Source organism: Sciurus carolinensis, chromosome 6 (genome assembly GCF_902686445.1).
Source record: "Sciurus carolinensis chromosome 6, mSciCar1.2, whole genome shotgun sequence".
Taxonomy (NCBI): Eukaryota; Metazoa; Chordata; class Mammalia; order Rodentia; family Sciuridae; genus Sciurus; species Sciurus carolinensis.
Genome location: NC_062218.1, coordinates 123960594 through 123986535, shown reverse-complemented (window position 1 = coordinate 123986535; position 25942 = coordinate 123960594). Strand labels below are relative to the sequence as shown.

At 37.5% G+C, this 25942-nt stretch overlaps 1 protein-coding gene across 2 annotated transcripts; it reads right to left on the bottom strand.

Moving 5' to 3' along the window:
* Positions 1 to 2255: 2255 nt before the first annotated feature.
* Ticam2 (TIR domain containing adaptor molecule 2) lies at positions 2256 to 24400 on the bottom strand. Of its 2 annotated transcripts, none has more exons than XM_047555048.1 (2): positions 24038 to 24400; positions 2256 to 4852 (listed from the first exon to the last, which is right to left on the bottom strand). In XM_047555048.1, exon 2 carries the CDS (start codon positions 4791 to 4793, stop codon positions 4077 to 4079), a length of 717 nt encoding a protein of 238 aa, XP_047411004.1. In that variant the 5' UTR covers positions 4794 to 4852; positions 24038 to 24400; the 3' UTR covers positions 2256 to 4076. The 2 variants fall into 2 exon arrangements, with proteins under 2 accessions (XP_047411004.1, XP_047411003.1); XM_047555047.1 differs by lacking the exon at positions 24038 to 24400 and adding an exon at positions 11516 to 11772.
* Between the last annotated feature and the right edge of the window lie 1542 nt (positions 24401 to 25942).

Below are 25942 nucleotides of genomic sequence, written 5' to 3'. Positions count from 1 at the left end.
CCAGTTGCCAGGGCAAAGTACATCCCACCTCACAGCAGTGCAGTCCTGTAGACAGCTTCTCCTGAGCTCAGGGCCAGCCCCACCCCATTACAGACCAACAGGCTTCATCCAAAGTTGGAAATAGCCTGATCCAACAGTGTGACATGTGGTTCCTTTGTCTGCACTGAGATTGTTTTTAATACCTGCAAACCGCACAGGCAAAGAACCTGAGCCACCCTACATCCTCCAGTACTTGGGCCTCAGATTTCCCCAACAGGGAGTGTGGGAAAACACTTTGATCTTTTTTTGCAGTGTCCTCTGCTGGACAGATATAGCTTGGCAAAATCTCCTCTGTGTGTAAATTTGTGATTGTCCCCTGGAAATGAAGCAATTGGCTTTTTCTGACTGTGGAACAAAGACCACACTTGGCAATTGGGCTTGGAGTTTAGGACTGAGCTGCAGAGGGTGAGACAGAACAAAGAAGTTGCTTCTATGACTTGTGGTGTCACACCTCCTCCAGTAAGGAGGTTTCAGGTCCATTCCTGGACCAACTCATGCCTGGGAATTTGCAAAGGTGAAGGACAAGGCACCTAGATATAAAGCAGCCCGAATTTCCTGGAAAGGATTGACCCAGGCAAGCAACCTGTTGAATTCAGGGTAGAACTGAAGTTGGATGGGAAAACAAGGAGCAAAGTTGATCTGTGCATCTCTTACTCCTCCTCACTGCCCAACCCAAGGGAAAGAGTATAAACTTCAGCCTATTTCCAAATGAGGCAAAATTATCTGGGAGTTGCTAAATCCCACAAAGGGGCTACATTAAATGGATTAAATATGTATATAGAACATTCACAATGCTGTGCAACCCACCATGTTTCCAGAACCTTTTCATAATTCCAAACTGAAACTATGTACCCATTAAACAATAACTCCCTATTCCTCTTTCACCAGTGCCTGGTAATTTATTCTTTTTTCTGTCTTATGAATTTCCCTCATATAGGTAGAATCATACAACATTTATCCTTTTGTGTCTGGCTTATTTGTTTAGCATGATGTTTTCAAGGTTCATCCACTGTTGTAGCATGTATCAGAATTTTATTCCCTTTTTAAGTCTGTATAATATTCCATTGTATGTTAAGAACTTGAATTTGAATGACACTTTCAAGCTGCCATACCTGGAAGAAGTCTTATTAAGTTAGATAATAACTATATCTATGGTTTAGGCTTTGTGGTACTGGGTTTTCCAAACTGACACAAGAACACAATTTACAGTTACCATCAAGAACCCCATGATGGGCAATAGGTATGTGAACTGCTAATGGTGGGTGTGGTGTGGAGGAAGTTGGAGGCAGGGAGGATGTAAGAGCATGGTCCCATACCTCTAACAAATTAGGAAAGTTGGGCCATAAACTAGAAAAGCAGGAAAATGGAGTCTAGAAGTGTCAGCTTTGAAGCCAGTTCAGGGGAATGATGGTCAGATGTAGATGCCTTCAGCTTTGTTTTATAGATTACGTTACCATTTTACTCATTTTTAAGTGTACAATGCAGCAGCATTAAGAACATTCTGGTGAAGCTCCAGGATGAGCCAGTCACAAAGTGCTCAAAATGTAAGCTCCCTAGAATTTCTGCATGTGTGTGTTTATTTATATCCACGTGGACATAGGTACACAAAAATGAAGAAGCCCATGTTTACCTCTTTTCAGCCTCAGCTTAGCTATTTTGATATTCTCTTTCTACAATTGTTAATTTCTTTCTTCTTTTCCTTCTGGTACAGAGTATTGAATCCAGTGGTGCTCTACCACCAAGCTACATCACCAGCATTTTTTGAGACAGTCTCCATAAATTGCTGATACTGGCCTCAAACTCAGGATCTTTCTGCTTCAGCCTTCTGAGTAGTTGGGATTTTTTGTTTGTTTGTTTGTTTCAGTGCTGGGGATTGAACCCAAAGGTGCTCTACCATGAGCTGCATCTTCAACTCTTTTTATTTGAGACAGGGTTTCACTAAGTTACTGTAAGTCAGCCTCAAACTTGTGATCCTTCTACCTCAGCCTCCTGAGTGCTGGGATTACTGGTGTGTATCATTGTGCCCAGTTCAATTTAATTTCAACAATACAGTTATTTAGTATTTAACATTTTTCTTCACCTTAAAAAAATTCTGAATTCCAGATTGGCTAAGATATTGTGCCTGGTACTCTCTGGAGGAGTACAGATTGATGCATCTCTTCAAAACACTTTTCTAGTCTTCATTGGAGTTAGAAATAATCAAATTCAGTCAAGGATAAAGAATTAAAAACATTTATTTAAAAAATACCATCCAGAATCTATTCTAGCTTGGCAGGCATAAAGGGTGGGTGGTTAATGGTTTATTATGTGAAATTTGAGATACAGGAAGCATTATTGCAAAAAAAAGGTTAATACTTATTTAAAAACTGAAAAAGAAAAGTGAATAGTAAGCTATGGTGACAAAAAGAGACATTAAGGTTAAGAACATGTCACCATGCAATGAAAATAATCTCATTCTCTAATATGCACTAATAGAGCAGGAGGTCTGATTTACTCACATTTGGATTGTGGCTGTAAAGAGGTGAACTGCAGTAAGCTGTGAGCAAGTCCAGTACCAACAGGGTACGCAGAAAATTGGGGATAAGGCGAAAGAAAAATTATAAAGAATGTGTTTGCTCAAAGGGCCCTATAAAAATGTATTTTAAAAAATCTGAGAAATATGACTATGAAAGCATAATGGACAGAATTAAAATGCTGAAAATATTAAAAATATCCTTTATTGTAGGCATATACAAAGCCTTCTGCAACTATGCTATAACATTTTGCAAAATTATCTTTACTTGTTCTCTTTATTGCTTCCTAGTTTTTCACATCCAGGGAGAGGACAAAAGCCTTTAAAGGTCATCAGTCTGACTCTGATTTCATAGATAAAGGGGAGTAAGTAGCTTGTCCCCTGTTAACAACCATCCTTAGTGGCAGAGATTGGGCCCAAATCAGGTCTCCTGCCTGCCATGAGTGCTTTTCTCATTTCATTCCCCATCTGTACTTGATGGCACTCCTGCAATCTCAGATGGGCAGAAGGGCTGTGAGGGAAAGGAATAGGTCTGTTTGAGGTCTCTTTGTCTTGTCTGAGCATGAGGCACTATAAGCAGAGGTAATAAAACACATCTCCTAGCCTTTAAAAATGATCAGCAACACACACACAGTTGGGTCACGAGATAAGAAATATTTCCTGAGAAGAACACTATTGGTGAAGGAAACTTCTAAAAGGCCATTATAAGAGTGGCTATTGATCTTAAAGGAGAACATATAGCTAATCACACACAATCATATGCTTTTCAGAAGCTTTGCAAATAAAACCCTGATTACAGATGATGACTCACATGGACAGTCTCGGGCTAGGCACATCTCCACCGAGTCCCTAACTGCCACACTATGGAGTCCTACCACCACTCAATGGAGTCTCCGATGACTACCCTATCAAAAGGGTTGCTAATCAGTGGTGGGAATTGCCTCCAAGTATGCAAATTCCAGCAGAAGGGAAAATACATTTGACTGTGTTCTTTTTAAAAACTTCCCATTCTCACATCTATTTCTGATTTTATATTCATCAGCACTCAACATTCTAAATGTTCTATTCTGGCAATCCATATTTCTGGGTCTCAGTTCCTGGAATGCTTTGTTGCAACGTTCACAAGTGCCTCAAAAGGAGGGTGGTCAGACATCTTGGGGTCATTTTCTTCTATGTGTTTTTTGAGAACAAAATTCAGAGACTGAAGTGTTGTCACATTTTGAAAATATATGCCACATATGCTTTTGTTCAAGGCTCAGTTCAAGGACTAAGAACTGAGAATATCTTTTGTCATATCCACAAACAAGGAAAACCATGAGAGGAAGGTTCTTGGGTTCAATGAAAATAAAAGAGTACCACAATTCTACAGATTATCCTGCAGAAATGTATCTTTCTTATACTCCATAGGCTTCTGTAAGAGCAGGCGCTCTTTTATTAAAACATTTCTCAGAAATTGCTTTCTCAAGTGAAGATTAATCATTTGGCTTACAACAAAATAGGAGCCAACCATGTGTTCTGTTTCATCTCATGCAATAAATTGTCTTTGTGCCAAATTCCTTGTCTCTCTCCATATAGTTTGTTGTGTCTTATACACGGATTCCTGAAAAATTCTTTCTACTTGTGTAGAAAAGCCACGGCTTTCTTCCTCTAAGGCATTGATGGTTTGCAGAGCGAAGGGTGTCCTTTCCCGGGGAAGGGGACTGTTCAGGGGCCGCATGGGTATGACAGAGTTGTATTTGTGCTGCCTGTTCACTGAATTCATTAAGGATGTGTAGAACTGGAAATTACACCAAGTATCTCTTAAAAAGTTTTCAGTCAATAATAAGATTGTCCATGCAGAACCATTGACAGCATCATCTAAATTCTGTAAATGTTGTCTGCCACACGGCATCTCAGCAAAGATGATTCCAGGCTTGATACCAAAGTCATTTTGTAGCAGATTCTGGACTCTGAGGGCTTCATCTGTGTCATCTTCTGCATGCAGTATCACAAATTTGAGGAATACCTCTTCTTCTGCTTCCTCTTCAGGAATCTCTTCACCTGCCTGAGCTCCTTCCTGACCTCCTGTAAGATCCTCTGTGGTATTGTTATGCTCCACAATATCACCCAAGGAGACATCTTTCAATTTCATGGGGTCTGACTCATGATGGCCTTGACTTGTATCCACACTGTGGCTTGTATCCACATTGTGGCAAGAGAGAGAAAGAGGACAGATATCTACTTTAGACTTCCCGATACCCATGATAAATATCCAAGGTAGAAGAGGAAAGTTTTATTTATTTCTCAGCATTTCTTTTCAATCTAAAAGAAGAAACAACAAAGCAGAAGAATATTGTAAATTCAATTACAACATTAAAAATGAAAACTTGGGGCTGGGGTTGTGGCTCAGTGGTAGAGTGCTTGCCTACCATGCATGAGGGACATGGTTCAATTCTCAGCACCACATATAAATAAATGAATAAAGGTCTATCAACACCTAAAAAAATTGAAAACTTTTGTTCAACCTGAAAATCTCCAAAAGGCTATATACTCAGAAAGAAATGGCAAACAGATAATTGGGATATTAAACTACTAGTCTTCCGAGAACTTTACAAGGCCTCCCAGAGGGAGTCCACGGTGAGTTAAACAGAGGGTCCAGTTTAATATAGCAAGAGACATTCGGAAAATGTAAATGGAGTTATATAAGCACTATAAACTTCCAGGTTAAAATAAAATTCTTTGGTATTTTAGTGAAAAGCTAATATACCATTCTCCCAATATGGAGTTTAAACTCAATTTCCCCATCAAATTACCATACAGACTAGGAGCAGGAAAATAGTTTAAAAACCAGAATATTCAAATATTAAACAAGAATTTATTTTTGTATTAAGCACAAATATCAAATAAGATGCAAATCTTAAAGATGGCTTTAGGACATCAGCAACTTCAGTGATTTAGCCCAAAGAGAAGAACTGAAATGTCAAATGAAACAATGTGTGCAGGATTCACATTTTTTTTTTTTTTTCAGTCTGGGGTCAGGCCTTATTGCGGTGGCAGAGCTGGTAGAGAAATTATAATTAGGAGGTGTGAAAAGTAAGAAATATATTTTTCCAGCTGATCCTAGAAATATTGAAGACAATTTATTTATTCGCCTACAATTAACATCTCAATGTGGAAATAAAATCTAGAAAACAAAGCTTGTAATTTTCTTTAGTGAACTCAACAAAGAACATTGCTTTATTATCAGAAATTCTAAATTCTGAGTGGAAGAATTATGTCAGTTGTAAAAGAAAAATACCGCATGTGAAGTGTTATTTAAATAACTACTGAAAATGTTGGCAAGGTTACTAGTGAGTCCTGCTCCCCATAGGCAGTTCTTCTATCAAAAGATAGAAAATACAGGTTTTATATTTTCTAATGTGAGCCACAGTCTATATTCCAGAGCATTTTTATTAGTTATCTATGGGCAAAGTCCAGAGTTCAAAAAGGAAGTATAATTATATTCACAATGACTTAAATAACTCACTACATAAACCTAAAATCATTCAGATTGAGAAGAAACTATTCAACAGAAGTGGTGAAACAAAAATAAACCAAAAAAAGAACAAATTAAGTAAAAATACATACAGAATTTCATTCATCTGTATACGAAGAATAAAAGTGTTTGCTGCTGCCTCTGCCTAGTGAAGGAATTAAAATTGCTGAACACTGCCTGTCATTTGCTATGTCTGTACTTTACGTTTTGGTTCTATGATACTGTTCTACTTACCAAGAGGTATTCTAAGACAAAAACTCTAAAATATGACAGACATACATCCCACATAATAAAACCAAATTAGTTTGACTCTCTCCATTGGTTAGGATTCACTGGTGACTTCTGCTACTGCATTATGAAAAACGTTTTACCATGCAAAGCTACAAAAGAAGCTTCCCCCATATACGAACACAATTGTTAAACCATTCAGAAGCATCTATTTACCAGCATAGTGCCCATTAAAATGATCTTCACCTATCACTGATAGGTTTGTTACTTCAACTTTACATCAATATCTTAGTCATTAGCCAGTGCCAAGCAGTGCTCTTCACAAAGAAATATCTAACATTTCTAACATAAACTGGTGTGCAAGCCAGATCACAAAATGATTAGAAATAAATGAAACAATGAAGAATCATACATTTGTCTTATTTTTCTTAAATTCTAATCAGCATAAAAAGAAAAGAAGACTTCAGAAATCTATGACGTGTTGTACCAGCTTGAAAGCACTCTCAGCCGCCTAGTCAGACCAGAGAAGAAAGTGACAACGTCTGAAAAAATGGAACTGTAACCTAATTTGGAGACAGGGAATAAGGAGACAACTAACAGAGAAAGAAGTGTAAAGCTCTTTGCTAGAGATCCATGTTTGCCACCAGAACCGTGACTTCTGTGACTGACCTGGGGTGACGGTAGGATTCATCACTGTGGTTCTTTCTGCTAGAAGAAGGGAGAGAACCAGACTGTGCCTGCTCTGAGCCAGCAACTTCACTAATAAGGAGGGCTTGCCAGGCACAGTGGTGCATGACTGTAATCCCAGGGACTTGAAAAGCTGAGGCAGGAGGATTGCAAGTTCAAGGCTAGCCTCAGCCACTTAGCGAGACCCTAAACAATTTAGCTAGATTCTGTCTCAAAATAAAAAATAAAGGAACTGGAGATATGGTTTAGTGGCAAAGCAACCCTGGGTTCAATCCCTAGTACCAAAACAAAAACAAAATAGGGATAATAGGAGTGAAAGAACAAGACAGCAAATGTTCTATGGCAAACATGCAAAAATATTGCAGGAAATTAAATAACATATAAAGAAAAATCATAATATACAGAAGACAAATTAAAAACTGTTTCTATTAAGGCAATGCAGTCCAGAATCTAACAGCTTGAGTGTAAATCCCAGCCCTGCTATGAAATGACTATGTGCCTTGTTGTATAAGTTACTCAATATCTTTGTGCTTTGATTTCATCATCTGTAAAATTACAATTATACTACCTATATTTAGGGTTTTTATGAAGAGCAAAAGAGATTAAAATGGCACATGGCACATAGTAAGTGCTCTCTAAATGTTAGCAGTTATTATTGTTATGAGATACATAACAAAGACGCTAAAGAAAATGTCACTAAATAAATATTTTTGTTCTATGACAGTGCTACTCAAAATGTTGTCCATGAACAAGATGCCAGACTTTGAACTGTTATCAAGATAAGGAGACTGTGACTGGATTTAAATGAACTCTATCAGTAAGCAAGCCACTTAGTTCAGCCTATGCAAGACACTCTCAGTGAAGGAAGAAACATGGTTTTCATTCTAGTGTATACTTCTTATATTATCAAGGACAAACATTTTGAGTGACATTGCTCTAGGAGACACTAAAGAGAATATGTAATCAATGAAACAAAAGTATCAGAGATGAGATAACAGAATGAGATGAAGAGGAAGACTAGACACATCAAGGACCCCAATGCTATTAGGAAAAAATAGAAATAGAAAAGAATGAAATAAACATTATTCAAAGTCAAATCAGTTAACTATGCCAAAAGAACTGAGAAAAATATGGAAAGAAAAAGACCATGAAAATAAAGAAAACTGAATACAGATATAGCTATGGAGATAAAAGTAACCAGTATAAGGAAAATCAATGCACCTGAAACAGAGAATTCAATGAATATAACAAAAGATTAACAGACGCAATGAGCTCCTTCCTTACTTAATGATCAGTTTTAGTGTTGCTGATACAATCAAGCATTACATGCCTCCTGATAAAATCTGATATGCCAAAAAAGTTGAACATGACTCTATTCAATTCTTTAGATATAATTGCCAGTTTACAGAAAGTAAAGAAGATAAGAAAAATGTTCTTGAAGCCGTGAATGGGGAAAAAAATGTGGCATATCCTTATCATGAAATACCACTTAGCAATAAAAAGGAATGAACTACTGATATATACAATGACATGGATGAATTTCAGACATGTATTTTATGATTCCATTTGTATCAAAATCCAGAGAATGCAAACTGATCTGTAGGATAGCATTTCTTTAGATTTATTTAGGAGGCAGATTTATCACTCCTCTTAACTTGTAGCATTCTTTTTCCTCCTCCTCCTTTTTTTGGTGCTGGGGATCGAATTTGAAATCTCACATGCTAAGCACTACTTCCAGCCCCAAGTATTTATTCTTTGTATAATCTTCTTGAGAAATACTTTGTCCCTTATTTTTAAGAATTGACTTTAATTATAGAGCTGTGTCCTACTCTGTTTTTTCCAATGAGACTTAGTTCCATTGCATCAACTCCATTGAGTGGGGGTTTTATAATCTGAAATATGCTGAGGTTGGAAAATGCAAGCAAAGTCCTAAAGAGGTAGTCTGTTTTTCTTAGGACTGAGAGAAGAGCATGTAGCTCTTACAAGACATTGTCTGAACACTCAACAAATATTCTCTCATCATCTACAAAGTTCTAGAAGTTAAAGTTCAGTGAACACAACATAAAATTATTTTGTTCTTCTGGTGCTAAAATTCTGTTGGGAAAGACAGGTACTAAACCAAGAAATATGTTTACTGTACAATACATAAGTACATAAAGTATACATACACATGTGCGCTCATATACTGCATGAAAAGGTATTAAGTACTGTGGAAAAATAAGGCAGAAAATGTAGAATTGTTAGATGGAAATTTTGTTTTAAAACAAACTTGTTGGGCTGGGGAAATGCTCAGCTGGAAGAGTGCTTACCTCACAAGCACAAGGCCCTGAGTTCGATCCCCAGTACCGCAAAAAAAAAAAAAAAAAAAGAACAAAAATAAAACAAACTTGTTAGGGAAGAAGGATGACATGTAAATAAAGACAATGAAGTGAAGACTTAATCTGTGCAGATATGTGAAGCAAGAACATTCTAGGCAGAGAATCACGAGCACACGAGCCCTGAGGCTGGGAGTGTCTGGTGTCTGGAGAGCAAGGGAGATGGGCTTACAGTGGGGATCAAGTGAACCAAGGACAGAGCAAAAGGAAATAAGTGAGAGGAGAAGTCAGGGGAGCATTTGACCAGAGGGGTGACATGATCTGACTAGTTTCCATAGAATCACTCTGGTAGTGCACAAGAGAAATAAGGGCAGAAACAGGAACACTAGTTAGGAGTCTGTTGCAGAGACCCAGTAGACAACAATGGTGGCTTAGGACAGGGTGGTACCAGAGGAACTGTGTCAGGGGCTGAATTTGGAGTCTTTTTGCAAGTAGAATTGACAGGATTTGCTGATGATGTTGGGCAGGCATTGAATATACAGTCTAGAGTTTCAGGGAGAGGAGTAGTCAGGAGAAGCATATCTGGCATTTATCTTTATAGAGATTATATTTGAAACCTGAAGACTATGTTAGGTCATTAAGGGAAGGAGCATGAAAAGTAAAAGGAAGTGGTCCAAAGGCTGAGTCCTAGGACACTCCAACATGATGGAAGTCAAGAATGAAAAGAACTAGCAAGGAGGCAGAAGGGCAATGGTCAGGGAGGTCAGAAGAAAACCAGGAGTGTGTGGAGCCCCAGTTGCTGCAGGAAGAAAATGGTTCAAAAGAAAGAGAGTACTTAAGTGTCTACAAATGCGAGTAACTGGTCAGGTAAGATGAGCACTAAAAAAAGGGCCAATGAATGTTGTCATGTGGAGACTACTACTGACTGAGGTAAGAACACACCTGGCAGAGTGATAGGCAAGGGAAGGAGAAAGTCTACTTGAACAGGGTTCAAAGGAAGAAGAGAAATTGGAAAATGAATATAGGATAGCTGGATATGGAGGAATACACCTGTAATCCCAACTACTCTGAGGCTGAGGTAGAAGTATAGCAAGTTTGAGGCCAGCCTGGGCAACTTAGTGAGACCCTATCTCAAAATAAGAAATAAAAAAGAACTTGGGATATAGCTCAGCAGTAGAGCATCCCTGGGTTTAATCCCTGGTACTGCGAAAAAAGGAACAAAGAAAGAAAAAAAAAGATAAAAGAAAAAGAGAGGGAGAGAGAGACGGAAGGAATATAGACAATCCTTTTGAGAAGTTTTGATACAAAAGAAAGGAGAAAAATGAGGTGAAAGTTGGAGGGGAAGCACTGCTGAGAGGTGATTTGGTATCAAGATGTTAATGACAAGAGAACTGATAATCCTGTGATTATCAGTGTACAATGAGAGTCACCTGCCTTTGCAAGAAAAATGAACAGAGTTCCATGGTGACAATCAGGGAAGGCAGAGCTAGCTTATACAGAGACAGGTAAATTGGGGCTGTGGCAGTGGATGTCTGGGGAAGTTCTCTTCTAACTGTTTCTCTTTCCTGCATAAAACAGGAGGAGTCACGACCCTTCTAAGAACTGCCTCAAACCTCAATCTCATTTCGAAACAAATAAATCAGGAGAAAGTCTATTGGGGTGAAATGATCATGTCTGCCTGGTTATTGCTCTTTCTCATCCCCAACACTGATTGGTTCCCGAGTGTACTCTTTGCCCCAGGAGAAAACCTTTGTGTAGAGAGGGAGGTCAGGGCAGCACAGTCTCTTCTTCCTGTAGAAATTTCCCAGGAGACTCCTCTGGGGCAGTTCCAGCTGCCAACCCTCTCATCCTACCCACAACTAAAAATGGATATACCAGTGTGAATTTCTTTTTCATACCAAGTTCAGCTTCTCTTGCTATTTGTGATGGTTAAATTTATGGGTCAGCTTAGTGAGACCATTGTGCCCAGCTATTGGCCAAATACCAGATTAGATGTTTCTGAGAAGATATTTTTAGAAACGGTTGATATTTACATCAGCAGTCTTTGAGTAAAGCAGATTAGCCTCCATAATCTGGGTGGGCCACATCTAATCTGCTGAAAGGTCTTAAGAGGGTTATTGAGGTTTCCCCAAAGAAGGATTCTCCTGTAGATGGCAACATGGATAGAAATTCTGCCCATTTCTAGCCTTTCGACTCAAGAAAGAATACATTAACTCTTGCCTTAATTTCCAGCTTGCTGATCTTCTCTATAAATTTCAGATTTTCCAGTTGATTCTTGTAAAGTTTGTTGTCCTAGAATTAAGAGTTAATATTTAGTTTGGGCCCCATGGTTCATGCCAGTTATTCCAGATACTCAGGAGACTGAGGCAGGACGATCCCAAGTTTGAGGCCAGCTTCAACAGGTAAGTAACACACTTGTTCAAAATAAAAACTAGAAAGGGCTGGGGAATATAGCTCAGTGGTAGAACTCCCCTGGGTTCAATTCCCATACTGCAAGAAAAAAAAAAAAGAACAGTTAATGTTTACATTTTTAAAATACTTTGATCACTTGAGAAGAGGTTCTCAAATGATAGTAGTAAAATAATTGTCAATAATAATTTGATAATAAAATATACACATATATACAGCTTATATTAACGTGTTTATTACAGGAAAAGCGTAGGTATTTGAATCACCACCTTTGAAATTTAACACATTAAAAATTGTGGCATTTAGTATTGACTCCTTTACCTTGAAAAGCTTTTTTCTTTCATACCTGAACAGCACCATCTTGTGGCAGATATATGTAAAATCAGTGATTTCTTGTTCAATTAATATTTGTTATTTGTGTTTTATTGTTTTTAATACATAAACTTTGTTGAAACATTCAATGCTGACACCTGCTGAATTTAGGAATATGAAGCCAGGGTGATTGGACAGATAATCCGAACTCACTGTATGGATATTTTATTTGGAATATCAGGTGCCACCTATGGTACTGGACATTTCACATTCGCAGGACCAAGAGAAGTAGATATTTTCAGGTAGCAAGAACAGAATTTTCAAAAATGTCCAGGTGACAGAGGGCAAAGTAGGTTAGGATAATTTTGTACTATGCATATATACATAGTTCAAGTGCACACATGTTGGGGTAGAGAAGGAGGAAGGCAATAATGAGACAAGGAAAGGGAGGATTAAGAGGAGCAGAAGGGACTTAAAATATGCTCAGGACTTCATATTTAGTCATACTGGCAGATAAAGAGCCCTGGTGGGTGTTAAGGAAGGGAGTGACATGCTTTTACTTATCTTAGGTTAAAGGAGTTGTGGTAAACTGACTAGGCTAGAGGATGTAAGTCCTAGACTAGGAGAACAGTCAGTTGAGAGGTTATTCTAATAATCTAAGTAAGAAAGCAGAGCCTGGAACTAATGAACTGATAGTAGAGTCAAAAATATCTAGGAGGTAATGGGAGGTGAAAGAGGAAAGATTGTGGATGGCTCCCAAGTCTGTGCCTTGTGTAACTTGGTAGGTGGTGGTATGCTTACCATTAATAACTATTATTGTTATCTGGGAGTTTAGCTATGCAAAGAAGGGCACGTATGGATGTTAAGTAGCCAAAGGTGTGTTTTGTAGCAAATACTGCAGATGTGCTTATTCCAGACTTATTCCAATCTCCTTTTAATGTACCTTCCTGTACAACAAATACTAAAAACTCTATTTCCGAGATTCCTTTGAAGTTAATGTACCAGATGTAATTTCCATTGGTCAGAGGAGCTGACATATTTGAGTTAAATATGAGGTACCTATTTTCCTAGTTAAGATTCTGGGAGAGTTGATGTGATTCAGGAACTGGTGGCTTCCCCATCTTCCAGGAGGCTTCCTGGTTGTGCCAAAAACCCAGATCCAGCAGACCAATTCTGCTACCTGGTTTTGAAAGGTTCTGAAATCTTGTAACACCTTGTAATATTTTTCTGCTTAAACTTCTAGTTGTCCATAACTAAACAGTTATGTACATAATATCCAAATACAAGGCAAAGAACTACAGCATGGATTAGCCATGAAACAGCCTACCATCTGTTTCTGTAAATTACACTTTTATTGGAAGACAGTCATGCTAGTTGATTTATGTAGGCAGGGTTGAGCAGGTGTAACAGAAACTGTATGGCCCATAAAGCCTAATATTTATTATCTAACCCTTTACAAAAAAAGTTTGCCAATCCTTCAACTATAGCATGGCAATGACGAGCTCTGTCAAAATGCTGGGACAGATCTGGGCTAGTGAGATGAGAAACACTGAACTGTTCTTGAACTCCTTTATACCAGAAGTATTTTTAAATCCCATCTAGGCTAATAAATACTTTCAGAAATAGGATGGGTAGGATTTGGATCCATCTTGATCTTAGATTGTGATAATTATCTTGAGAATCAGCTACTATTTATCTTTTTCTCTTGGGACTTGCAAAGAATCCATAAGGATGGCAAAGAACCAGCCTGAATAAAAGGATTAATTATCAAATGTTACCTATGATACTTATTTGCCATCAAAGTAAACCAGTACTTGTGCCTTTCATTTTTAGATATTAGAGCTTCCATTAGAAAGTTTGGAGATATGGAATCTATCTTTCCCTCATGGCCCTAGTCATAACTATAATTATGTTTATGGTTTATGCTAAGTTTCTCATCTTTTCCACTGGACTCTATTAGAAAAAGGACCAAATTTATCTTGCTCACTGCTATGTATTCCCAGAGCTTAGCATATAGTTAGCATTCAATAAATAACTTTTGAATAGATGATTAGATAATTCCAAATACAAGTCTAACAGAGTTATTTAGGTTTAGAGAGATAGCCAATCATCTCTTTATCACCTCTATCATATAAATTGTTGATTCAACCAGAATAGGAACTAATAAATCCAAATTATTATTTTTTTGGTACCAGGGATTAAATCCAGGGGTACTTAATCACTGAGCCACATCCCCAGTCTTTTTTATTTTTTATTTTGAGACAGGGTCTTGCTGAGTTGCAAAGGCTGGATTTCAACTTGTGATCCTCCTGCCTCAGCCTCCTGAGTAGCTGGAATTACAGGTATGCACCACTGTGCCTGATTCAATTCAAATGTATTTTGTTGGACTTTTAAAAATTGGTACATATTAATTACTCAGAACAGTAGTTTCAATGTGGTAAAATCCGTACTTGTAGGATTTTAAAATGAGCAATTCTGTTACATGTTTAAAGATCATGTGAATAGAAATATGGCACATTCATTATAGGTTAAGTTAGAAAATAGGTTTACAAAGTGAAGAAAAGAACCATCATTCCACCATCAAGACATAAAACAAAATACCTTTCTACAGTGCTTCCAACTCTGGATTCAGAGATTTCTATACAGGCTGGTGTCTTTTGGATAAAAAGCAATATTACTGCACACTTTCTACACTGCATTTTTTTTTAAATAAGGGAAATCCTTTTAGGGGATATATTGTGTTAAAAACTCAAGTTCACTTTCTTTGATACCCATATCCTGTCTATCAGCATGTAGCTGTCTGAACTGTTTTCAGTCTGCTCCCTTTGATATCTATCAGGTTGTTTTATTCTTCTGCTTTTACTCGCCATGCTGTGTCCATTTAATTATCCTTCAGAACCATAAGCCTACCTCCAACCCCCCACTGGGTTTCCCTGACTAAAAATTTCTCTCTTGGCCTGTTCCTCAAACATCAGAAAGTGTTTATTTGCAGCTTCCACTTCTAGTAATGATGGACTAGGTAACTGGACCAATACTGCTATTGAGGGCAACTGGAAAGCTGGAAAAATATAAACAACATAGGCTCAAGCCATCAGAGAATAACATAGTGGAGAATTATGAAACCCAAATCTGGAAGAAAGAATTCTAGAGACCTCACCTCACCCTAGGGTATTTTTCAATTTGGCTGTCGGGGGAGGGGAGTGCTGTGCTGTGATTTAGATGGCCACTCACAGTCAAGGAAACAAAAGTGTGATCCTGGGGTCCACCCAAGTGATATGCAGCTGCATACTTTGGGTTAGGACCCTGAGGTCTACACAGTTGGTGTGAGGGTGGCCTAGGAAAAGATGGATCCTTCCAGGAACAGAAGCACCATTTTTAATAATCCCCAAACTAAAGTCAGATTAAAGTGACCACAGATTGTTATTGCTTCCAGGAATCTGGCAGGAACAAAGATAAATCCTCTCTGGAAGAAGAAAAGAGAACCAGCAAAAGCAAGTGACAGTAGGAACAAATCTACAAGAATTCTAGGCTTTCACTAATAACTCTGGTTGCTATGTTCAAGGAAAGAGAAGTTTGAGAATTTTGTCAGATAAATGGAAACTTTTAAAAAAGAACATGGCAGGTATAAAGTATCATGATTTAAAATATAAGAATTGAAATTAAGAAGTTAATGAATATTTTGAATATCAGATTAGGAAAGCAGAAGAAAGAACTGAAAACAAGTTTCAGAAACTGGAAAACAGGCTAGACAAAGTCATTCATAATAAAGCACAGGAGAGAGAGAAAAGAACAAAGCAATAATTTAAGAGAATATGAAGACTCTGCAACAATGCAGACATCAAATCAAAAATTATAAAAATCCTATGAACCTCAAGAAAAAGAAATTCACACTTTGCTTCTTCATAGTAAAATTGCTAACAGTTAAAAATAACTAGAAGTCTTTTAAAAAGCAAGGAAAAAATAGGTTACTCTCAAGTGTACCATAATTAGAAGGTTTCTGAAAAGATACAATGATAGCTTTACAGTGCTGAAAGAAAATAGCTGACAATCTAGTCATACACACAGTAAGAAAAAGCACAAAAAGTCAATGTCAGAAATGAAAATGGGATCTTACTAATGACCTTGCAGACACGAAAATATAACAAAAAACTATCACAAGCCAGGCACAGTGGCACATTCTTGTAATCCTAGCTCTCAGGAGGCTGAGGTAGGAGGATTGCAAGTTCAAGGACAGCCTTGGCAACTTGGTGAGATCCTGTTTCAAAACAAAAATAAAAAGGGTCAGGAATCTAGCTCAGTAGTAGAATACCCCTGGGTTCAATCCCCAGTATCAAAAAGAAAGAAAAGACTATCAGAAGCAACTATATATCAATAGAAGTGAAAACCAGCATGAAATAGACACATTCCTACAAAAAAAATTTCTGAAAACAACCACAAGAAGAAATAAATCTGAATAATTCTTTTATTATTTAAGAAATAGATTCATAATTGAAAATTCCCCCACAGATAAAATTCTAGGCTCAAGTGGTAACCAGGGAAATCCACCAAATATTTAAAGAAGAAGTAATAAAACCAGAAGATTATTTTAAAAAGGAATCCTTTTCCAGCTCATGTTTATGAGGTCAGAATAATTATGACACCAAACCTGATGTTTTACAAAAGGGAAAAGAACATGCCAAGCTACCCATGACTATTCAAAAATCACACATGCACATTAAACAGTAGAAAAGTGAATCCTTTTTAAAAAGGGACACTGTATCACAACCAAGCTTGGTTTTTCTTAGGAAGGCAGGATTAATCTAACAGGTAAAATCAATGAACATAAGTAATCACATTGACAGAATAAAGTATAAAAATATTTTATAAAAAATATAATTCAACATCTGTTCATTAAAATGCTCTTAGCAAACTAGGATAAAAGTACGCTTTATCTGAAGAAAAAATTATCAAAAGTAACTATTAAGAAGTTTAGCAAGATCATTCTATAAGAACAACATAAATAATTCAATTGTATTTCTGTACACCAACAACAAAGAAAAAGAATATTACCAAAAAGTCATTTTAACAGTTTTCAAAAACACCAAATACTTAGGCATAATAACAAGTGACTTTATATAAAAACTATGTCTTTTTAAAAGACAATCTTTATAGTATATAATGGTTGGAAAAATGATGAGAGAACAGTTACATTGTTGCTTGCTTTTTGATTCACTCAACTATATACGTTGTACTGTGCATTTTTGTGTTATATGTTATCACTATATTAAGACATTTTTTAAAAAAATGCCAGTAAACAGCCTGGGCCCTTTTCTCTTCTGCATGACTCTAGCCTCACTCTTCTCTAACTTCACACATGAACGAAAGGTGTTCACTTTGATTGAAATGCCTTTGAAACAATATTTATTCATCTTTTAAAGATAAACTAAAATATACAATAATATTTACACCATGATCCCAATTCTGTTAAAATTATATTGAATATAAGTCTTTGCTTATGCTTGCTTGAAAGTATGAGTATATATGTATGCATATAGATTCATACACTCATAAAGACACACAATTGTTATTTTTCCTATACAATACCAATTCATGAGGGCACTCTTTCATAATTTGAAATATATGTATGTATGTGCATATATATTTTTCAAGTATATATACGTGTCTCTCATGTATATATAAATGTATGCATGTGTGTATATATTTAAATCTATAACAATACCAAAAGCAGATTTACAGGTTTTTTTGCAGTAGATCAGACAGTTCAGGAGACTTAAGACTAAGTTCTGCCATTGGCTCTTGGCCAATAAATACCGAATTGCTCCTTACTGAGCTTTCCTCAGTCTGAATGGCAGCTTGACAAGGTGTTTTTACTGTGTGCCAAAAATTTGTTTTCTAGCAAACAAGTTCTCATGCATAATGACTAAGGAGAAGAGTCAGTAGCTGGACCTGTCATAAAATATGATAAATGTTTTTAGCTAAATGCATCTTCAGGAAATGATCAAAGAAACAAAGCACATGCATATTATCAGGCAATCAGGAACTGGTAGAAAACCTCTGGCATTAAGAAGGCAGCATGACTATCCCTGCAGCCTTGCAGGATTGACTTAAATTGTGAGAAGTGGAAGAACTGTAGCTGAAGGTATATCGTGACTTCAGGAGATTTTCCAAAGATGGACAAGCTCATCTCCATCTGAGATAATGACTGTAGACCTGATTAAGCTAGTGATCCTGTTTCTGAGTCATCCCCTGCTCTAGCACTTGCAGCTCTGCACACTACTCTAGAATGATTTAATGGAGACTGGGCCACAGAATACAAATGAAATATACCAAACTGTGTCTTGGAACAGTTGACCTCTTACAAGGTTAAGTCAATAGTATCTGGTCAATAATGTTCTCATAAGTTAAGACAGATGGAAAGAAGGACCAACAGATGAATAAATTATTCAATCTTTCCTCTTCAATCTGTTCTACCTCAGATATTCTGGATCTTTGTCGATGATAGTAGTAACTATTTACCTTTGAACAGAGAAACCTGGAATCATTCTAACAATCTTTTCCCTATTCAAACTAACCTTCCCCAAAATTCCATCTAACTAATCTTTAATTCCTTCTGATAATGCTGTCTTCTAAAGGTTTTTCAAATCTTCCCATTCTCTCCATGTTCCTGCTTTGCATTAGTCCTATCATTACTCCTTAGATTTCCACAAATATCCAACTAGTCTCATTGCTTCTTGATCTCTTCCCCTTTAGATTATCTTTAGAAAGATATTTTTGTGTCTGGTGCAGTAGTACATATCTATAATCCTAGTGGCTTGGGAGGCTAAGGAAGGAAGATATTGAGTTCAAAGCCAGCCTCAGCAAAAGCAAGGTGCTAAGCAACTCAATGAGACCCTGTCTCTAAATAAAATACAAAATAGGGCTGATGATGTGGCTCAGTGGTCAAGTGCCCTTGAGTTCAATCCCTGGTACTCCAAAAACAAACAAAAAGATATTTTTGCAAAGAAAGACTATTTTTCTTTTGCTTAAAGTGTGCTCTTGATAATACCTTACATCTTCAAGAAAAAAATTATATCCTATTAGAATAATATGCCAGCTCCTCTATGCTTTTATCCGTAACATCTGCTCCTACCACACTACTCTTCAGAGCTACAATATCCAACTATTTGCAATCCGCCAAAATGTCATGTCTTGCTTCTGTGTCCCACCTGCTCAGCATATACTATTCCCCACTGTCTGCATGAAGAGTTCCTTGTTTAAAGATACCATTCATGGATTCTATTTGCCAGAAAGCATTTCCTTTCACTTTCTAAGTTAAAATAAGCACTCCTCCTCTGTATTCTCAAAATATCCTGATCATAGAACTCAACTTGTGTTACTTACTGACCTGGGAGGTGGCTTCCACCTCTTTTTCTCTGACTTTTCCATCATGATCAATGGCACCATTGTTTGCTGAGTTATGAAAAAAACCTGAGGTATCCTTGACACCTACCTCTTCTTCTCCTACTCCTTTACATCCAAGAAATCACCAAGTTCAAACTCAAAAATTGTTCCACTGTCTACTACAACTTCATTCTAGATCAACATCTCTCCCAGGTGGACTGCAGTGCCCCTTAGGTCTTTAACTTTTGGTCAGTCTAATTCATTCTTCAGTCAAACTGATCTTTCTAAACATACATCTGATAAGTTATTACCATTTTCAACCCTGTACTGGTTTCCTATTGTGTCTCAAATCAAAATTTACTAAGACAATCAGTGATCTGCATGACCTGGCTCATCTTCTGCTGCACTGCCCTTTGCTCCTCCAGCCTCTGCACAGGGGTCTTCCTGGGCCTCCCCATCCCCTGGCAGTTTCTTAAATGGACTCAGCTTTCGGTCACAGGATCTTCAGAGACTTTTTATTGCATGTTTGAAATGTGAGTTATATGACTATATTTTCACAGACTATCCAAAATTCTATTGGAGATAAATAATTAAAATGCTCCAAAACTGGGAATGACAACATAAACTATGTCATATTCATATGATCATTCATATTTATATAATCAAATCTTATTAAATCATTAAAAATATTTAGGAATGTTATAATTTTAATAAGAGAAAATGTTTCCATAAATAATACATGAAAAAGTAGACTATAAAATACTAAATACAGTATGATTTCAGTTTATAAAAGAAAATAAAGTAATAAGATATAGAAAAATAAGTTAGATAGGAAAAAAGTATACCAAAAAGTTAGCATCAGACAGGCACAGGGGTGAATGCCTGTAATCCCAGTGACTCAGGAGGCTGAGATAGTTGAATTGTAAGCTTGAGACCAGCCTTAGCAACTGAGTAAGGCCCTAAGCAACTTAGTGAGATCCTATCTCAAAATAAAAATAAAAAGGGCTGGGGATGTGGCTCAGTGATAAAACAACTCTGGGTTCAATCCTCAGTTGGCACTAATTATCTGTGGATTACATATTTGTGTGTATATATATATATATGACTATAAATATATAGAAATTTATATTTTTCCTTTGTTTACACGTATATGAAGAATATGTATATTACTCTTCTCACACATATACATATATAAATACACCTTTTTCAATGATGATTCTGCAATCTGAAAAAATAAGCTTTTAATAAATAAAAAAATTGTTTTGGCTTGGAATTTTTCAATACAGGGCATGTTAACTTGATGCCCAGATAGCATCATCTTCATATGCCATATGTACAAATTTCAAATAGGTTTAGCCAATCTTCAGGTTTAACTCTATTTCATCTGTTTTTAACATAAATGGAGACTTTCAAAGAGCACAAGTTTGTGAACTCTAAACCAAGTAGAGCTCCTCCAGTATTTTAAATAATTATAAGAACTATGGGACAGTACATTCTTCTCCATAACATCTAACATGAGCAAGTGAATGTTTAATTAGTTTTAAAAAAACTAATCCTGTCAGATTGAAAAACAAAAAATATAAAACTAATCTTTACCTGGGCACCTGTTTTGCCAACTTGAAGACCCTGTCTCTCTTTGCTCAGTAACTAGGAAGCTCCGGATTGCCCAAACCCCTCCCCCCACCCCAAAAATGATTTCTTCCTCTTTTTGGTAAACTGAATAATAATTTTCTTCCATTTTCTGTATTTAAAAATGAGAAATGAGAACTGGTATAAAGGGCAAACTTCTCAAAACCAGGAAAAGATTTTATAAGAATACAGAATTTAAAGGCAAATTGTCAAAAATGACATTGAGGAAAAAATAGCTGTGCATTTTTAATATCAGAGAGCATTAGCAACCAACAATGTTTTAAAGATATCATAAGCTTCATGTAATATACATGCTTTGTGTAAAATACGTTCTCCCTTTTCTGCAGTTTCTTTCCCTGGTTTCATACATGGGTCAAATGCAGACCAAATAAAAAATTCCAGAAATAAATAATCCATGAGCTTTAAATTGCTTGCTGTTTTGAGAAGTGTAATTAAATCATGTTCTTTCCAACCCAATCCCACCTATACATGAATCATTCCTTTGTCCGGTGTATCTAAGCTATATATGCTACCCACCTGTTGGGTATCAGATTAACTGTCATGGTATTGCAGGATTAGTGTTCAGGTAACGCTTAGTTTACTTTCCAAAGCACAAGAAGAGTTAGTCATGCTGGTGATCACTACTCCATATTATAGTATATTGTTATCATTGTTCTATTTTATTATTTTAATTTCTTAATATGACTAATCTATAAATTAAACTTTATCAAAAGTACCTATGTATAGGAAAAATCTCATGATATATAGGATTTGGCTTTTTATCTAGTTTCAGGCATCCATTGGAGGTCCTGGAATGTATTCCTCACAGATAGAGGACAATGACTGTACTATAGAGTAGCATTCAGTGTCTAATATCAGCCCATCCCACAGAGATAGTAGCAAAAAGGATCTTGTTCTAACAGGACAATAAGTACTGAGGCAGCATGTAAAGGAGGGAAATGAGGGAGTATAGCCTGCAATGGTCTAGCAGAGACTCCCTGCAGGCAAAGAGAACAACAGCAGGATCAGTGTCACTACAGTTGAGTGGGTGAGAGGGAAGTTAGGAGATGAGATCAGAGTAGTCAGGGGCTAGATCACACAGGTTTCAAAGCCTTTGTAAGTATTTGGTTTTTATGACTCTGAAGAGAAACCACTAGAAGGTTTTGAAGGGAAGTGAAAGTTCTGATGTGTCTGAAAAAAACAAAAAACAAAAAAACTGGTGTTGCTTGGATAAAGACTATAGAGCAGGAAGGGCAGAAGTAAGGACTTTACTACTATGGCTCAACTTAGGGACAGAGATGTAATCAGATTTGAGATATCTTTTCAAGGTACAGTCCACAGAATTTTTTTGATGTTAAATGTAGAGTCTGAGCTAAAAGGAAGAGTCAAGAATGATTTCTAAAAAGAAAAATCAGCAATGATTCCAAGAGTTTCAGTCTACTTGAATGGCAGTAATTTTAACTGAAATAAGGATGATTATTGAGAGGAAAGCACAAAAGAGGACTACTAGTTAGATGTGGAATCAATAATTTTGTGTGTATATACTAAATTTAAATGACCATCAAATTTCCAAGTGGAGATATTGAAAAAAAGAATTGGATACATATATATTGGAACACAGAGAAGTAAACCTAGAGATAAAAATTTGGAAGGTGTCAGTTTATAGATGTTATTGATAGCCACAGAATATGGCCTGGGACAGAAATAACCTTTGGGGAAAAATATGTCTAGAAAGAGAATAGGGCCAAGAACTGAGCCCTGTGCACTCTAACATTTAGTAGTTAAAAAGCCTGGAGACACAGGGGTGATCAAAGAGGTAGAAGGAAATGCACGAGAATTTGATGACACGGAAGCCAAGTGAAAAAGAAAGAGTGATGAAGAAAGAATATTAAAGAGGAGGGATGGTCAGCTGTGTCAAATGAGACTGAGGGGTCATGAAAAATAAGAACTGTACACAGACACAGGTTCCCAAGATGTTCACTCATAACACCCAGACAAGTAGGGCACAAGGAGGACAAACTGCCTGAGATGGAAGTGGGGAGAAGTAAGTAGAAGAGGAACTAGAGGGAGGCAAATCTTTCAAAGAGATTCTTTAATAAAAAGGAAGCAAAGAAGTGGGGTGGGATGAAGAAGGGGATGTGGGGCCTAGAGAAGATTTAAATGTAAGATTTAATAGCATATAGTTTTTAATTGAACAAAAAAGGAGAATGACAGCAAATGACTCAACAGATGAGGCATAAATGATTTAACAATATAAATATGACTTATACTTCAAGATCCATGAAGTTGGACACACCAGTAACATTTACCCTGTTTGCTTCAAATGTGGGTTAATCATTAATTTAGATTTGCTCACCTATTTTCTGATTTAAATGAGATTTTAAATGGAGTTAACTCCATTTATGTTGAACACACTATAGTGTTAAAATGGAAGGGTCATATGTTTAAACTCTAACTTGGGGAGAGGTGGGTAAATCTCCAGTATCCAGGGTTACTCTGCCACCGATTTTTAGACGGTGTCTTGCCCAGGCTGGCCTCAAACTTGTGATTCCTATCTCAGCCTTCCTAGTAGCTGGGTTTACAAGCGTGCACCACCGTATGGGCACTCTGACCTTAAAAGATCTTAACTAATACTGAAAAATAGTTCAAAACTACCAGACCAAATTATTTTGATTCAAATTACTTTGACATGAAGCCAAATAAAACTCAAAATCAAAATCTTCTGCACTGGCTCTGCACCTGGCTGATGCTCACACCAGATTTCTAAGCCATTTAAGACACTGGGCTATTTGCTTATGGTTCTGAGGTTCCTTTCGAAAAAATAAGTTTTCTAGTCAAAAGGAAACAAAGGCACAGTTGAGCGGGATTTCCCATCGCAGTAAAGCAACCCACAGAAAGGAGGTGCTCGCCCACCGCGCCTTGGAACCTTCAGTGTCCTGTGCCTTCCTCCTCGGGCCCTGAACCTTAACCTATCCCACCGCGGCGGCTCCCGCCTGAGCGCCTGGAACTTGCCTGGCAAGACGGAGTTGTGCTGTCAGCCCTGGGCTCCTTTGTCATCTTCTCTCATCTGTTAGCACAGTAGGTGTGCTACTTAGTCCTGAGGGAGGGCTTGTCCAGGTCACGAGGGCTGCAAATCTGGTCCCAAAAGCCACTGCTGCCTGCGGTCTACGCGCCCAAACTGAGTCACATGGAGGCCCAGGACTGCGGAGTCCCCACGCTTTCGGAGTGGCAATGAAACATAACCTTTGGAGGTCGCAGCTCGCCACGCCAGCTAGCCACTCAGAGCAGGGCTCCGTGTGGCCACAGCAGGTTTAGCCCTCGATGCTACGCGGCGGGTGGGGGCGACTCTGCCGCTGCCAACCAGTGTTAAAGTGGCCGCATCACTCTCCGCAAAAGGAAGTTGCTGGCCAAAATGGGCGGAGGGTAGGAAATCTCTAAGGGGAACTGTTGCCCAGGCAAATAAGAACTTTGCCTGCGCTTCTCTTGTTTTTCTTGTTTTAACACCCCCCTAAATCCCAACTTCGAGGATTGAAGAAATTTGGAAACGAATTCCACTGTGTCTGTTCTTTACAGATCCAATAAACCCTAGACCATCTAGAGGTAGAGCTACTCTCTTGGTTCGCCAAGACAGTCTTTTCATTTTTTTCCTCTCGCTTTTGGGCTTTCCAACTACTGCTGCTTTACTACATCCCTGGCTGGGGTCCCTAACCTACCGCTCCGATCCCCACCCTCAAGAAAGTGTTTTTGTTGTTGTTTCATTTTTGGCTTTCCAGTCAAAACCGATTAAAACTCTAGTGAATACTAACAGAATAAAAAAATTACTAAGCCTAATCTTAACACTGCCAAATCTTTTCACTGTTGCTACTTCAAATTCTCAATCTTAGTCATACCCTAGGAGCTCACTTAAGAAAATCTCTCCTCCTCTTATTTTCAGGCAGTCCCTACTCCCTGCCCAAGAAGAGGAACTGTTACCAAACCTCAGAGAAGCACCCATAGTAAATGGGCTTGAAGGTCCCTACCTGGGTCTGAGGTATACTACAGATAGAGCTAAAAGTTATTTTCTTTTCTCTCCCAGCCAACAGGGTGGAACATTGAAGGCAAGCACTGGCAGAAAGTAATTACTTGGTTAAATGCTGCTGTGTGAGATATCATATTAAGTACCATGTCAACCCATTTCATTATCCTCTTACAGTTGTTTCTTCTTACTCTACCTTTCAACAATTCCCTTAAGACTGCTCTGGCAAACAATGGCCTCTTGTTACTAAATCCAACTGATACTTTTGTTGACCCTATTTCCCTTGGCAATTGACCACTGTCTCTTCTAATTACTGTATTTCCCTGAAATTGCCAACCCCTTTTCACCTTATTGCTCATCCTGCGTGTTAAAATTCTTATTTCAGGTTCCTCTATTTCAGTGTTCCTCTTTTTTTGCAACCCTTCAAATCAGTGTTTCTTAAACTTTTTATTAAAATACCACTGATGACAAATAATCATGTACTTCCCCATTCATCACTTATTCAAGTGCACAAATGAATCAGAATTAACTAACGTCAAAGTATACTGACTTTAGCTGTTTCATTTTCTCTTCTAAATTGCTCCAAATTTTGCATTGTTCCTCATAACATATGCATACGTTTTACCAAGAAAATGTTAAATTGGTTTCAAATTTAATTACATAACATTTTCTCTCCAGTTTTTCAAGAAAATGCACAATTTATGCCGCATGTTTAGAATGCCTTCTCTAAACAGTAGGGATATGGTGTGAACAACAGAAAGGTGGGACCAGTACACATGGGGATTTTATAGTCTGATCTGGGAATCAGATGGAAATGTAAACATGTAAGACAATTTCAGATGTATGCACTGATAATGAATAAATGGATGAAAGAGAGTCAGTGGGGAGTGCTAATTGAACCA